Below are 15,199 nucleotides of genomic sequence, written 5' to 3' on the forward strand. Positions count from 1 at the left end.
TTTCCTCTAGGATTTTTATGGTTTCATGTCTCACGTTTAGGTCTTTAATCAATTTTGAATTTATTATGTATGGTGTAAGAAAGTGGTCCAGTTTCATTCATCTGCATGTTGTCCAGTTTTCCCAACACCATTTTTTGAAGAGACTGTCTTTTTTCCATTGGATATTCTTTCCTGCTTTATTGAAGATTAATTGACCATATAATTGTGGGTTTGTTTCTGGATTTTCTCTTCTGTTCCAGGATCTATGTGTCTGTTTTTTGTGCCAGTACATACTGTTTTGATTACTACAGGTCTGTAATATAACTTGAAATCTGGAATTGTGATGCCTTGACCTTTGCTTTTCTTTTTCAAGGTTACTTTGGCTATTCAGAGTCTTTTGTGGTTCCATACAAATTTTAGGGTTGTTTGTTCTAGCTCTGTGAAAAATGCTATCATTGTTTTGATAGGGATTGCACTGAATGCATAGATTGCTTTGGGTAGTACAGACATTTTAACAGTATTTGTGATACCAATCCATGAGCGTGGAATATCTTTCCATTTCTTTGTGTCATCTTCATTTTCTTTCATCAGTGTATTATAGTTTTCAGACTATAGGTGTTTTCACCTCTTGATTAAGTTTATTCCTAGGTATCGTAGGGATTTTGGTGTAATTGTAAATGGGATTCCTTAATTTCTCTGCTTCTTCATTTTTGGTATATGGAAATGCAACAGATTTCTGTACATTGATTTTGTATCCTGCAACTTTACTGAATTTGTGTATCAGTTCTAGCAATTTTTTGGTGGGGTCTTTTGGGTTTTCTATTTAGAGTATCATGTCATCTGCAAATAGTGAAAGTTTGACTTCTTCCTTGCTGATTTGGATGCCTTTTATTTCTTTTTGTTATCTGACTGCTGTGGATAGCCATATTTTTTTTTAAGTAGGCTCCACACCCAGCAAGGAGCCCAGCATGAGGCTTAAACTCAGGATCCTGAGATCAAGACCTGAGCTGAGATCCGGAGTCAGATGCTCAACCAACTGAGCCACCTGGCACTTCAGCCATATTTTTATTAGAAGAAGAAGATGAATGGAATATTCAGAGAACTTGAGGATATTGGGTGTTTTGCTGATAAGAGACTGGAACTTTCCAATAGCCCAATAATAGAAAAGTTTGGGAGTTAGGGAAAGAGTAGAAGATTAGGTTCAGAGTATTGCGGGGTTAAGTTTAATAGTATGATTGGGGTTTGATGATGTAAGATCTGGAGGCATTCAGATGAAATAATGTTGTATATTTAATCAATATTAGAAAAAATAAAATCATATGAAGTCAGTTTTATCCTAGAAAATATGATCACCTTTGCATTAAAAATCCTGGAATCTAGAACATACCCATATAGGTTAATGGAATTAACACAGGTCCGGGAGTCTTAGGACCTATGGCTACTTTCCTTTGCTGTACTGCTAATGCAGTGTTTCTCAACTTTTTTAAAAAATTATCTCTCCCTTAAGGAGCCTTTTAACACGTTTTTTCCTAATCACATTCCCCCCCATGAAGTATTAATACCATAGATATACTGCCTATCTCTTTATGTACTGTGGCCCTTTGGAAAGCCATAAACCACAATAATATCTAAAATATTTTTCACTCACTCCAGGATCTGACTTTCACTGGTTGAGGATACATGCATATGTGTACTTAGGGAAGTCAGTTTGCCCCTACTTATTTATCTTTAAAATGGGAATTCATGGGGCGCCTGGGTGGCACAGCGGTTAAGCGTCTGCCTTCAGCTCAGGGCGTGATCCCGGCGTTATGGGATCGAGCCCCACATCAGGCTCCTCCACTAGGAGCCTGCTTCTTCCTCTCCCACTCCCCCTGCTTGTGTTCCCTCTCTCGCTGGCTGTCTCTGTCTCTGTCAAATAAATAAATAAAATCTTTAAAATAAAATAAAATAAAATGGGAATTCATGCTATATATACAAGTTCTAAGGTCATCCCCCTTTAAAAAAATAGTTTTATTGAGATATATTTCATATACCATATAATTCACACATTTAAAGTATATAATTCAATGGGTTTTGGTATATCGAGTTGTACAAACATCAGCATAATCAATTTTAGAACATTTTCATCACCCCCCCCCAAAAAAAACTCCTTACGCATTAGCAGGCACTGCCCCATCCACCTCACTTCTCGGCCTTCTCAACCCTCTGCAACCACTAATCTATTTTCTGTCTCTAAAGATCTACTTGTTCTGGAGATTTCCTATAAATGGAATCATACAATGTATGCTTATTTGTGACTGGCTTCTTTTCCTTAGTATAATGCTTTGAAAGTTCATCCATGTTATAGTATATGTTAGTACTTCATTCTTTTTATTAACAAATAAGATTGTGTGTATTTATCATTCATCGATGGACATTTGGGTCATTTCTACTTTTTGGTTGTTAGGAACAATGCTATGTACTTGTACAAATTTTTAGTTGATTATCTGTTTTCATTTCTCTTGGGTGTATGCCCAGGAGTGGAACTTCTGGTCACATAGCAACTCGGTGCTTGTTTGAGAAATGGCCAAACTGTTTTCCAAAGTGGCTGTAACATTTTTTTAAATGTTTTTTTATTATATTATGTTAGTCACCGTACAGTACATCCCCGGTTTCTGATGTAAAGTTCGATGATTCATTAGTTGCGTATAACACCCAGTGCACCATGCAATACGTGCCCTCCTTACTACCCATCACCAGCCTATCCCATTCCCCAAAGGCAAGAGAAACAAAAGATAAAATGAACTTGTAGGACTTCATCAAGATAAAAAGCTTCTGCACAGCCAAGGAAACAGTCAAAAAAACTAAGAGGCAGCCCACGGAATGGGAGAATATATTTGCAAATGATGCTACAGATAAAAGACTGGTATCCAAGATCTACAAAGAACTTCTCAAACTCAATACATGAGAAACAAATAAACAAATCAAAAAATGGGCAGAAGATATGAACAGACACTTTTCCAATGATGACATACAAATGGCTAACAGACACATGAAAAAATGTGCAAAATCATTAGCCATCAGGGAAATTTAAATCAAAACCACACTAAGATACCACCTTACGCCAGTTAGAATAGCAAAAATTGACAAGGCAAGAAACAACAATTGCTGGAGAGGATGTGGAGAAAGGGGATCCCTCCTACATTGTTGGTGGGAATGCAAGTTGGTACAGCCGCTCTGGAAAACAGTGTGGAGGTCCCTTAAAAAGTTAAAAATTGAGCTACCCTATGACCCAGCCATCGCACTACTGGGTGTTTACCCCAAAGATACAGACGTAGTGAAGAGAAGGGCCATATGCACCCCAATGTTCATAGCAGCTCTGTCCACAATAGCCAAATTGTGGAAGGAACTGAGATGCCCTTCAACAGATGACTGGATTAAGAAGTTGTGGTCCATATATACAATGTAATATTACTCAGCTATCAGAAAGAACGATTTCTCAACATTTGCTGCAACATGGACGGCACTGGAGGAGATAATGCTAAGTGAAATAAGTCAAGCAGAGAAAGACAATTATCATATGATTTCTCTCATCTATGGAACATAAGAACTAGGAAGATCGGTAGGGGAAGAAAGGGATAAAGAAAGGGGGGGTAATCAGAAGGGGGAATAAAGCATGAGAGACTATGGAATCTGAGAAACAAACTAACATTTTTGATTCCCACAAACAATGTATGAGGGTTATAATTTCTCGAAATCATTTTTTATCATAATTTTTGACGTCCAGAGGCCAGGGTCTCTCCACCTAAGGGAAGCAACTCTTACTTTTTCAGGGAAAAGCTGCTTCTGAATATTGGTTCATTCTTAATTTAGCCATTGGAATGTTCTTAAAAAGTGAAGTATTAATTCGAGAACATTTAAATGTATTTTCCAGTTGGTTTGCATCTTTTGTGTTGATTTTCAGTTGGTAGAAGCTTCTAAAATTTTAGCTTTGGGTTATGGACTTAAACTAGTAGATTTAGTAGCAAACCTGAGATTATCTTTTCTAATCCCCACATTTTACAGATGGGAAAACAGTAGCCTCGAGAGAGTAAGTGATTTATTTAGAACGATATTGTTAGGTAGTGGAAGAACCAAGCATCTTCATTGTTCCATTCAGTCTGTTTGTTACTCATTCTGCCTGCTAATTATAGATGTTTTCCAAGGTTCTTTTCTTTCTCCTCTTCTATAACATTTGCCAGTTCCAACCATTCCTATAACTTAAAGAAAATCACCTGGTCAAAAATGACTCATAAATACTTTTCTCAAGTCTAGATCTCTGTATAGAACTTAAGACTCACATGTTCAGTTGTCTACTGAACATTTGTCTGCAAATGTTTGTAGGTATATAAAATTGAACATACCCCAAACAGTACAAATTATCTCATCAAAAATATTTCTCCTAACTTCACTGTTTCTAATATCACTTCCATATGTCTCAGATATGACTCTTTTTGGTCACTTTCCTCCAGTTTTATCTTTATAAAATAATTTCCTTTTTTCCTCAGTAGTTGTGCTTGGACCTCAGGTTCTTTGTTAAGGATCTAATGTTTGGGAAAAACTCCAAAAACATAGGAGGAACCCCTGTAAGAAAACTACTGTAAATAAGGTGTATTATAATAAGGTATATTATAAGAAAGGCGTAAAGCAGCACCAAGTAAGAAGAGTGCTTAGCCAGGAGATAGGAGACTAGGCCGTAGACCTGCCTCCACCACGGATTCAGAACAAGTTCGTTCACTCACTGGGACCTCGCTTTCTTTGTCACAAAATGAGGAGGTTGGATTAGTTGATTTTCTGTAAGTCTTCATATTATAAGCCCTTTCTCTCTCTCTTTGCCCATCCACTTCAATAGTGCCTGCAGGCTTTGGAGTTTCTGCATTCGAACCAGGTCATTCACAGAGACATCAAGAGCGACAACATCCTGTTGGGAATGGATGGCTCTGTCAAGCTAAGTGAGTAGGAGTGATGATACTGCTCTTCCTGATGGGACCCTGTCTCCTGGGGGAGGATAATCACATAACAGGAGCTGCAAGACTCAGCAGAGGGTCTTTACTTACAGGGACACCTTGGCGATATTGCGGGTTCAGTCCCAGGCCACTGCAGCAAAACAAAGATCGCAATAAAGCAAATCAAATGAATTTTCCCCAGTGCATATAAAAGTTATGTTTACACTATACTATAGTCGATTAAGTGTGTAATAGCATTATGTCTAAAAAAATGTACATACCTTAATTAAAAACTATTGCTAAAAAATGCTCACCATCATCTGAGCTCTCAGTGAGTCATCATCTTTGTGCTGGTGGAGGGTCTTGCCTCCGTGTGGATGGCTGCTGATTCATCAGGTAGTGGGGTGGCTGTGGCAATTTCTTAAAATAAAACACTAATGCGGTTTGCTGCATCGACTGTCTTCCATTCCACAAATGATTTCTCTGTACTACGCAATGCTGTTTGATAGCATTTTACCCACAGGAGAACTGCTTTCAAAATGGGAGTCAGTCCTCTCAAACCCTGCCACTGCTTTATCAATGAAGTTTATGTCATATTCTAAATCCTTTGTGGTCATTTCAGCCATCTTCACAGCATCTTCACCAGGAGTAGATGCCATCTCAGGAAACCACTTTCTGTGCTCATCCATGAGAAGCTACTCCTCATCTGTTAGGGTTTTATCATGAGATTACAGCAGTTCAGTCACGTCTTCAGGCTCCTCTTGTGATTCTAGTTCTCGTGCTGTTTTCACCACGTCTGCAGTCAGAATGTACATATTTAAGTTCGCCATCCTATGTGGGTACAGTTCACGGTGTCCCAACACAATTACATTAGTAACATCGAAGATCACTGGTCACAGATCACCATTACAAATATAATAATAATAATGAAAAAATTAGAAATATTATGAGAATTACCAAAACATAACACAGAGACACGAAGTGCGTAAATGCTGTTGGAAAAATGGCACCAATAGCCTTGCTCATCACAGAGTTGCCACAAACCTTCAATTTGTAAAAATCGTAATATCTATGGTGAGCAATAAAGCGAAGTGCAATAAAATGAAGTATGTCTGTATTTCCTGGGATATGCAGGCTCTTTACATTACTCAGCACTATACAGAGTGTCATTTCTTTTTTTTCCATTCATTTATATGTTTAGCCAAAAAAATTTACTGAATGCTTCTATGTGCTATGATGGGCACATGGATACTTTTGCCAGTCTTCAAGTAGCTCTCAGTCAAGTGCTGGAGTCATAAAATACATAATTAGAAGATACAGTTTGGTGTAATTTCTTTGATTGATTCATTCAGCAAACGTCAATTATACTTGGGCCCTCTCGGATTAAAAAAAAATGAGTAAGAAGACATAGTCCTTCCTATCAAAGGCCTCATAACTTAAATAAACGTATAATTGCAATTTAATGTGAATGAACTATAAGCAGAACATTTTGTTCAAAAGTGTAAGGACCAGTAGTCCAGACAAACAGGTGTGTTACAGGTAGATGGGAAGCTGTGGGAAGATTGTTAGCAATCTTTTTCCGGGGGCACAGGGTGAGAAACTGATAAAAGCAGGACCGTGCCTACTCATAGGTGATTAGGGTTTAAGTCAGGGACTCATGCCCAGGAAATAAAGCAAGGACATAGCCTGCCAGATTCTGAGGCATGGGAATGGTTTTTAAGAAGAAAGCAGGAGTGGGGCAAGTAATCAAGGCCAAAATGGGCAGCTTGGACTTTAATGCCTTTGTTCTTCTGGTTTGAGGGTAAGGGGCCAAAGATGATGTTTCTTTTGTTCCTCCTGCTTCTTTTCAAGGTTAAATAGATGGCAGGCTAAGAGCCAGTCCTGAAGGTGGCCATCGTGTGATTCCAGCTCTGGAGAGAGAAGGGATTGCAGCGGCTGGGAGCCAGGCAAAGCCAGACTCCTAGGGAGGGATAGGCACATAGTCAATACTTAACAGAAGGAATACCCTAAATATAAGTGCATTCCTTCTTTTCTTTTCTTTTTCTAGCCGATTTTGGATTCTGTGCCCAGATCACCCCAGAGCAGAGCAAACGGAGCACCATGGTGGGAACTCCATACTGGATGGCGCCAGAGGTTGTGACGCGGAAGGCCTATGGACCCAAGGTTGACATCTGGTCCCTGGGTATCATGGCCATTGAAATGATTGAAGGAGAGCCCCCATACCTCAATGAAAATCCTCTGAGAGTGAGTGTTACTAGTCCCATTTCAAGATGTTCGGGCTATTGTCTTTAGTCCCTGGAAATGGGACTCAGGCTGTTCCCTACAGTTTTCAACCTGGGTCTGTCTTTTCTGGATAAAACTTGGCACTGTTGGGTTTAAAGTATAAATGCTCAAAGAAAAGAGAGATTAGCAGTCACTCAATCATTTATTCAACAATTTTTTGAGTTCCTAGAATGTAAAAGAAACTGTTCTAATGGTGATGAAAAAATAAATATATAGTAACAGAAGGTAAGTGCTGTGAGAAGAAGCTGACTAAGGGGCTGAAGAGAGTAACGGAAGAAAGGAGAAGTGCGCTATTTTATTTAGAGTAGAGAAGAAAGTCCTCTCTTCTAAGTTATTTGAGCAGAAATCTGAAGAAAGGAGCAAGCCATGAGATTAATCTGATGCAGGAGTTTCCCATGTACCTAGTAGACAAAGGACTTGATTTGAGAACACACGCATTGTATCCTAGAGAAAACCAAAGAGGCCGATGTCCCTAAGTGAGTGAGCAGGGTGACAATGAGTAGACAAGGTCAGAGAACTAGCAGGGAGCCGAGTCAGGTAAGACCTTGTGACCATTGTGAGCACTTGGTTTTTATTCTGTAAGGGATTGAAAGCCATTGGAGGATTTTGAGCTGAGGAGTAGTATGACTTAATTTATTTTATAAATTAACCATTTTGACGGCTTTTATGGAAAACAGACTGAAATACTGTTATAATCGTTCAGGTGAGAGTGGTGGTTTGGACTATATTGGTGGCAGTGGTAGTGAAGAGTGGTTAGGCTCAGAAAATACCTTGAACATACAGCTGACAAGGTGAGATGGATATCAGAGAAAGAGGAATCAACAATGCCTATAAGATTTTGGGCCCTAATTGCTGAAAAAGTTCATTTGCCACTTACTGAGAAGGTTGAAGAGCAGGTAAAATGGGATATAGAGTTGGTTTTGAATGTGGTGATTTGAAATGTTTATTAGACACCCAAGTGGAGATATTGAATAGAGTTGGGCCTGAGTCTGGAGTTCAAGAGTGAGAGGTCAGGGCTATAAATATATAGTATATAGTTGGTTTATTTAAAGCATCGGAACTAGATGATTGATGCGATCACTCACCTAAGGGGTAAGGTTTGAGTACTGAACCCTGGGGTACTCTCATGCTTACAGGTTGGAGGAACTAGCAAAGTAGACCAAAGAGTGGCCTTCCCAATTAGGAGGAGTACTGGGAGAAGTGTGTCCTGGAGGCCAAGACAACAAAGTGTTTGGAGAAGGAGGATGGACCGTGGTGTCAGATGTCACTGATAGATCGCGTAAGACTGAGAAATAAACATTAGATTTGCCAATGTGGAGGGTAGTGATGAGCTTGACAATCAGTATCAGGGGAGTGATGGTAATGAAATGTAAGCCTGACTAGAGTAAATCTACCAGAACGGGAGAAGAAGTTGAGACGCCATGTGAAAGCAGTCGTTGTTAACAAGTTTTGCTCTTAAGGGAACAGAAAAATGGAGCAGGAACCTGAAGAGTTGAGGGAGGGTTTGGGTTTTTTGTTTTTATGATATTATTTTAGCATGTTTGCGTGCTGACAGGAATGATGTCGTGGAAAGGAGGAATGCGGTCATGTACAAGAGAGGAGTGACATCGGTAGGAGTGATGTCCTTAAGTAGATGAGAGGGGCTGGATCAAGTATTGAAGGAAAGAGTATTAGATTAGAATATGGACAATTTATCCATTGTAATAAAAGAGGGAAAGCAGAGTATATGAATTTAAATGCAAGTAGGTTATGGTAATTTTGGTCATGGGCAAATAAGAGAATTATTCTGATTGCTTTTATTTCCTCATTTCTCAACCTCACATCCAGTGCAGGAATTATGTGTGTGTTGTTGTTGATGGGTGGTTATCTCATCTTAACTGGTTATCTCTTGGATTCTGATTATTGGAAAGTGCTTCAGTGTACCAAACTCAAACTGCCTGAACGTCCCAGCTTTGCCATATACCACTTGTCTTCCCCCATCTTACGGTGGCCGTGAAGATGAGCAGTAGGGTGTGGTGGACATAAGACTGGGGTTAGAATCAGAGGACACAAACTTGTATGAATAGCTTGATCCCAGGCATATCTCTTTATGTTTCTGGACTTTATGAAATGGGCATGATGATTCTTGCCTAGTTATTGTAGTCATTAAATGAGATAGTGTTTGTGTAAATACTTTTTGAATTAAAGTGCTGAGTGCTTGAAAAGGACTTTTTTTTTTTTTTTAAACCTATCCCACAAGATGGTTTATGTTAGGTTTATGTTATGTTGGGAGGCAACAAGGAAGCAGACTGTTGGCTTTACAGAACACTTGCTTTTTATATTCCTCTCCTGCTAGAAGAAATCTGTTCTTAGGTGACTAAGGTGAAGGCATCAGGAGTAATTTCCTCCAGCAAATGGGCAGATAGATGTTTAACTCATCATCAGACTAAGTGAATAATAAACCCTTTAGATCTATAACCAAGAATAATAATAAACCCATGGGTCTGGAACACACTTCATAAGTTATAAAGTGCTTTACAATATACTCTCTTGTTTTATTTTTACGGACATGTGAGATTGTCATCCCTACTTTCCAGATGAGGAATTTGGGAGTTCTCTGGCTTGCATGTGATCACATGGCCTTTAAATGTTAAATCTGATCCTTAGGTCATATTCTTTCCTGTATACCAAAGCTGCCTCTTTATGTCCTAGAGGCATAAAGCAGCTGATCATATTTCTAGAGGGCAGGTCTGGGCACTAAGGGAGAACTCCAGCTAAAGCCTAAGATGATTCTCCATTTGTATTGCCAGGCTTTGTACCTCATTGCCACCAATGGGACCCCAGAGCTTCAGAACCCAGAGAAGCTGTCAGCTTTCTTCCGGGACTTTCTGAATCGCTGTCTTGAGATGGATGTGGAGAAGAGAGGTTCAGCTAAAGAGCTGCTGCAGGTAACTGTCCCTGTGCAGGGAAAGCTCCAAGTTCAAGGGTCACTAAATCAAGCCTTTTTGCTTCATTTTTGCCTGTGAGACCCTACTAGGCTTCTCATCTACAATTTCCCACACTCAGTTTATATTCCTAGCTCCCTAACCTCCTGCATCTCTGGGCCTTTGTCCATGTTACTCCCTGAGGCTCTTCCTCAGGCTGTTAAAACTCTGTGGACATTCATAGGCTCAGCTTAAAAATCTACTTTCTGAGTTCCTGTTGAACTTTGCCTGTAACTTTCATCAGCACTTCTTCTGTTTTGCCTGAATTAGAGTGAGACTCTGCCAGGTTGTGGGGAAGCCTGGAGTCGGGGGTTTGCCAGGCTTTTTATACTTCCACCTGCTTAATTAATCCTGAAATTACATAATTATTTCATATGGTTGCAAAAACTGCTTTTAGCAGGCTGCCGCATAATTACCACATTAAACTTTATGGTGGTGATGAATCCGTAGGCACGCACAGTTACTTCTTTATTATGAGGTCCGAGAACAACTGAGCAAGGCAGGCAGACCTGACTGCACTGAAGTTAGTTATGAACAGTCCCATCTTTCCCACTAGATTATAACTCATATCTCCTTAATATCTGGGTCTCCTCTTATACCTAGGACCTGACTTAGAAAAGGTATTCAGGAAGTATTTATTGAATTGAATGAAATTGCTTATTTACCTTCATTGAAATGCTACCTTCTAGAACATATTTAGCATGTCTTTGTAACCAGGGTTATGGATTTACAGAGGACTGGTCTGTTAGATATGAGATTTGGGGGGCGCCTGGGGGGTGCAGTCGTTAAGCATCTGCCCTTGGCTCAGGACGTGATCCCGGCGTTCTGGGATCCTACACTGGGAGCCTGCTTCTTCCTCTCCCACTCCCCTGCTTGTGTTCCCTCTCTCGCTGGCTGTCTGTCTCTGTCAAGTAAATAAATAAAATCTTAAAAAAAAAACAATAGATACGAGATTTGGGCTCTGCCAAGTGTAACCCATTAGTCTCTCGGATCCTTTGGGACTGAAAACCCCTTATGACAGGCAGTACCATATAGGATCCCTTTGCCTTTTATATGAGGTTTGCTCTAGAAACCCTAAACACGGAAAACTGTTCAAATTCTACTCTAAGCCTGTGATTGGTGAAGATATTGTTAATTGGGTACTAAATTGTAAGTATTGAAAGTAGTGCCCTCTAGAGTTTTCTTCCTGATACCATAAGAAACAATAAATGCATTACATTGAATCTTTACCATACTATAGGCACTAAGTGCTTTATATGTTCTTTTCGTCTATTCTGTATAACAACCTGTGATTTATAGGTTCTGTTATTCCCATTTTTATAGGTGAGCAAGTGAGGTTTCAAGTGTTCAGTAACTTTTCCATGATTATATAGCTAATATGTGGTGGACCCAGGGTGTTAACCTATGTCTGTTTGGCTCTCAAGTGTGTATGCTCTTGGCCACTGCTCTTTTGTCTCAAAGAGTGCTAAAACTGGAAAGGCTTTAGGGCTTATCTATTATACTTTGTTCACGATACAGAGAAGGAAACTGAGGCTTCCCAAGTGGGTATTGGATCATGCTGCTTTCTCAACTCAGAGGGGAGTTGTAGAAACATGTGGTTTGATAACAATGGCTCTTTAACTTGTTACTGTACATTGTAAATATTTAAAACCATGACTTTGGTATCTTAAATCACAAAAGCTTCATATCTATTTCTCCTGTGAGAACACATATATGGACAAAAATACATAGGGTATTATGTTGGAATTCGTATCTTCATGATTTAGCCAAGATCTTTAATTTCTTTCATAGTAACTTCTTGTTTTCAGTGCCTTTTTCTATCCTCTCTCTGTCCCAAAAGACGATGAAGCAACTTCCAGCAACGAAGAGGCGTATATATGGCTGTATGTGTATGTGCCTGAACAGTATGCAATATGATTAATAAAAAGGACTTATAAGGATGGCAGAAGGATCAAATACGCTAATCATCTGTTAGTTTTGTTTAAACATCAAATTTGGGTCTCAGTTTCCTGGTGGCTAGGACAGAAAAGGAAATGTGATAGTTCCTATATTTCTTATGAAATGGAAAAACATCACATCCTCAAGACACAAAGCCTTTTTACTACTAAATGTAAGAAAAATCATTTTTAGTTAAGAGGCTCTTGGGGTGCCTGGGTGGCACAGCGGTTAAGCGTCTGCCTTCGGCTCAGGGCGTGATCCCGGAGTTATGGGATCGAGCCCCACATCAGGCTCCTCCGCTATGAGCCTGCTTCTTCCTCTCCCACTCCCCCTGCATCGCTGTCTCTCTCTCTCACTGGCTGTCTCTATCTCTGTCGAAATAAATAAATAAAATCTTAAAAAAAAAAAAAAAAAAAAAAGAGGCTCTGCGTTACATAAAGAATTGTTTTCCATAACAGTCTGGCCGAAAATGTAGATGTAATGTTCATACGGTGTTTTCTCCAAAATGGTCTTAATAGTTGTGGATGTGGCCCAAAGTACAGCCCAGTGAAAGTGATTTGGGGAAGGACCAAGCTATTGAAGACTTTATTGGATGCGAAGATAGAACAATGAATTCCTAGATCAGTGCTCCTGAGATGCAGTATTGCAGTGTACCATTGGGTCATGATCAGTCAGTTCTTTCCCCCAGAGATAATTATTCTGATTATCACCACAGTTTAGTCTTACCTGTTATACAATGGAATCATACAACATGAAACCTCTTGTGTCTGGCTTCTTTCACTCAACGTAATGTCTGAGATTCATCCTGTTGTCAGTGTATCAATTATTCATTCTTTTAACTTGCTGTGTAATTTTCTGCATAGTATTATAAAATATAACATTATTCATTCTTTCATTCTCTTAGACAGTTGGGTTCTTTTTAGTTATGGCTATTGTAAGTGAAAGTGCTGAGAACATTCTTGTGTGTATCTTTTGGTGGATACACAAACTCTTGGAAATATACCTACAAGAGGAAATGCTAGGATATAGCATAGATGTGTGTTTCAGTTGTGGGCAGATACTGCCAACCAGTTTTCCAAAATGGTTTGTTACCTTTTAAAGATGTTCATCAACTTGGGGATGATCTGAAGCTTTCCAGGCAGCACCTTGTGCAAATGTGGATTCCCGTAACATCTTATGACGGCTACTGAGGAAGAATGGTAAAGAGTCACGTGTCTTTGCTCTGTTTTCCTTTCTAGCATCAGTTCCTGAAGATTGCCAAGCCCCTCTCCAGCCTCACTCCACTGATTGCTGCAGCAAAGGAGGCAACCAAGAACAATCACTAAAACCACGCTTACCCCAGCCTCATTGTGCCAAGACTTCTGTGAAATAAATGCTCATTTTAGAAATTCCAAGCCCCGATGCCCTCTCTTCCTTGCCTTGCTCCTCCCATTTCCTGGTCTAGCGCTCTCATGACCTTGATCCCTGAAAACCATGTGTCCAGCATTGAAGAGAACTGCCACTGACTAATGATGGCCATTTCTAAAGATGGAATTTCCTCCCAATTTGTGGTTGTGAGGGTGGTTTATGATCAAGGGCTTCTATGAATAAACCCTTGGACTCCTATTTCTACACAGCAAAATCTCCTCTCCGCCACCCCAATCTCACACCCGCCAGTCAGTTCTTGACTATAAATTTTTGGCTTTATAACTTTATCAGTTTGTAATCAGTTGAGATTTCTTTAGTGCTTGCTTTTCTGAGGCTGAACTGCTCAAAATCCTATTGTACTTGAAAATTGGAACAGCGGGAGGAGTGCCGTGAGGGTTGATAATTTGCCAGGACATGAAATGGCTCATCTTCCCGGACCATGGCTTTGGCGCAGCTGATCTCGATATGGGAGAGAAAGCTACCATGTTTTTTCTTTGTGTGTGCTTCTAGCAGCTCTTTGGGAGATCTTCACCCAGTAGTGTTCCCCATGCTATTTCTTGTGAAATGGTCTTGGCTATGTAGCAGCTTTTGACTCCCTCCACCCCCTAGGCTGCTGCCCCAATTCTGTCTTTGTTTAGAACTTCGAGAGGTTTCCTAGGGCACATGCTGGGTGAGAGCAGTGTGAGAAGTCAGGGGAAAATTTAGCTGCTTTTAGAACAAAGTTGGGTTCAGCATCTGTCCAGCTGTACCTATGTGTTGCTTCAAGAACTCAGCCTCTTTTTCCATCTGGGATGAGGAGCTGAAAGATCTTCTGATGGCCTGAGTCTTTGGGTCAGAGGAAAGATCTCCCAACTGTATAACTACATGTTAGTTTTGAATGGATTTGGCAACCTGACAAGATACTCTGCCAGCTGTGAGGGGACCCTGTTTTACAATGCATGGCCAAGCTCTCTGCAAATGGAAATGCTTGCACTGGGTGTTGGGGATGTTTGCTACCTCCTGCTATCTTTGTGGTTTTGGTCCTCCCACTACGATAGGACCCCTGGCCAGCATTGTGGCTTGTCATGTCAGTCCCCTTGGCTACCTTGTCATGCTCTGAGGTACCACTGCCTCTTGCAGCACAAGTTTTATTTCCTTCAATAAAAGGAGATGAAAATATTCTACTTGGAGTATGCCTCTCTTCTTTTCCTTTTCCCCTTTCTTTTCTAATTTTTCATTCTGAAATGATTTCAAACTTAAGAAAACTTAAGTATATATATAATAAAAATGTATATATATATTTTTTCTTCCTGAGTAATTTGAGATTAAGTTGTAGTAAGATGCCCCTTTACCACTATGTACTTCAGTGTGTATTCTTTGTCTTAACACTTTTAATTATAAACTAAGAGAAAAGGGCCAAAAATATTTATATATTATAAGGTATTGGTTCAGGTGAGTATGGAAATGGAGAAGTCCCATGATCTACATCTGCAGGTTGGAGGCCCATGAAGGCCAGGGGTGTAGTTCAAAGGCCTGAGAGGATAGAGAGCCCATGGTGTAGATTCCAGTCAAAGTCTGATGTGTAAGAACCAGGAGCACCCAGGGCAGAAGAAGACTGATGTCCCAGCAACGCACTCCACCTTTTTGTTCTCATCAGGCCTTCAGTTAATTTGAGATGCCCATCCA

The 15,199-nt window shown here is 40.0% G+C and overlaps 1 protein-coding gene across 4 annotated transcripts in view; it reads left to right on the plus strand.

Annotated features, from left to right (window-relative positions):
• Positions 1 to 14,697, plus strand: part of PAK1 (p21 (RAC1) activated kinase 1) — a 150,115-nt gene extending 135,418 nt beyond the window's left edge. For all 4 annotated transcript variants that reach the window (XM_057316763.1, XM_026518166.4, XM_026518169.4 and 1 more), the window contains exons 12-15: positions 4,850 to 4,949; positions 6,991 to 7,187; positions 10,016 to 10,153; positions 13,366 to 14,697. In XM_057316763.1, coding sequence (XP_057172746.1) covers positions 4,850 to 4,949; positions 6,991 to 7,187; positions 10,016 to 10,153; positions 13,366 to 13,452 — 522 coding nt within the window. In that variant the 3' untranslated portion in view covers positions 13,453 to 14,697. The remainder of the gene's footprint in view (positions 1 to 4,849; positions 4,950 to 6,990; positions 7,188 to 10,015; positions 10,154 to 13,365) is intronic.
• The last annotated feature ends 502 nt before the right edge of the window (positions 14,698 to 15,199 follow it).

Source organism: Ursus arctos, unplaced genomic scaffold (genome assembly GCF_023065955.2).
Source record: "Ursus arctos isolate Adak ecotype North America unplaced genomic scaffold, UrsArc2.0 scaffold_22, whole genome shotgun sequence".
Taxonomy (NCBI): domain Eukaryota; kingdom Metazoa; phylum Chordata; class Mammalia; order Carnivora; family Ursidae; genus Ursus; species Ursus arctos.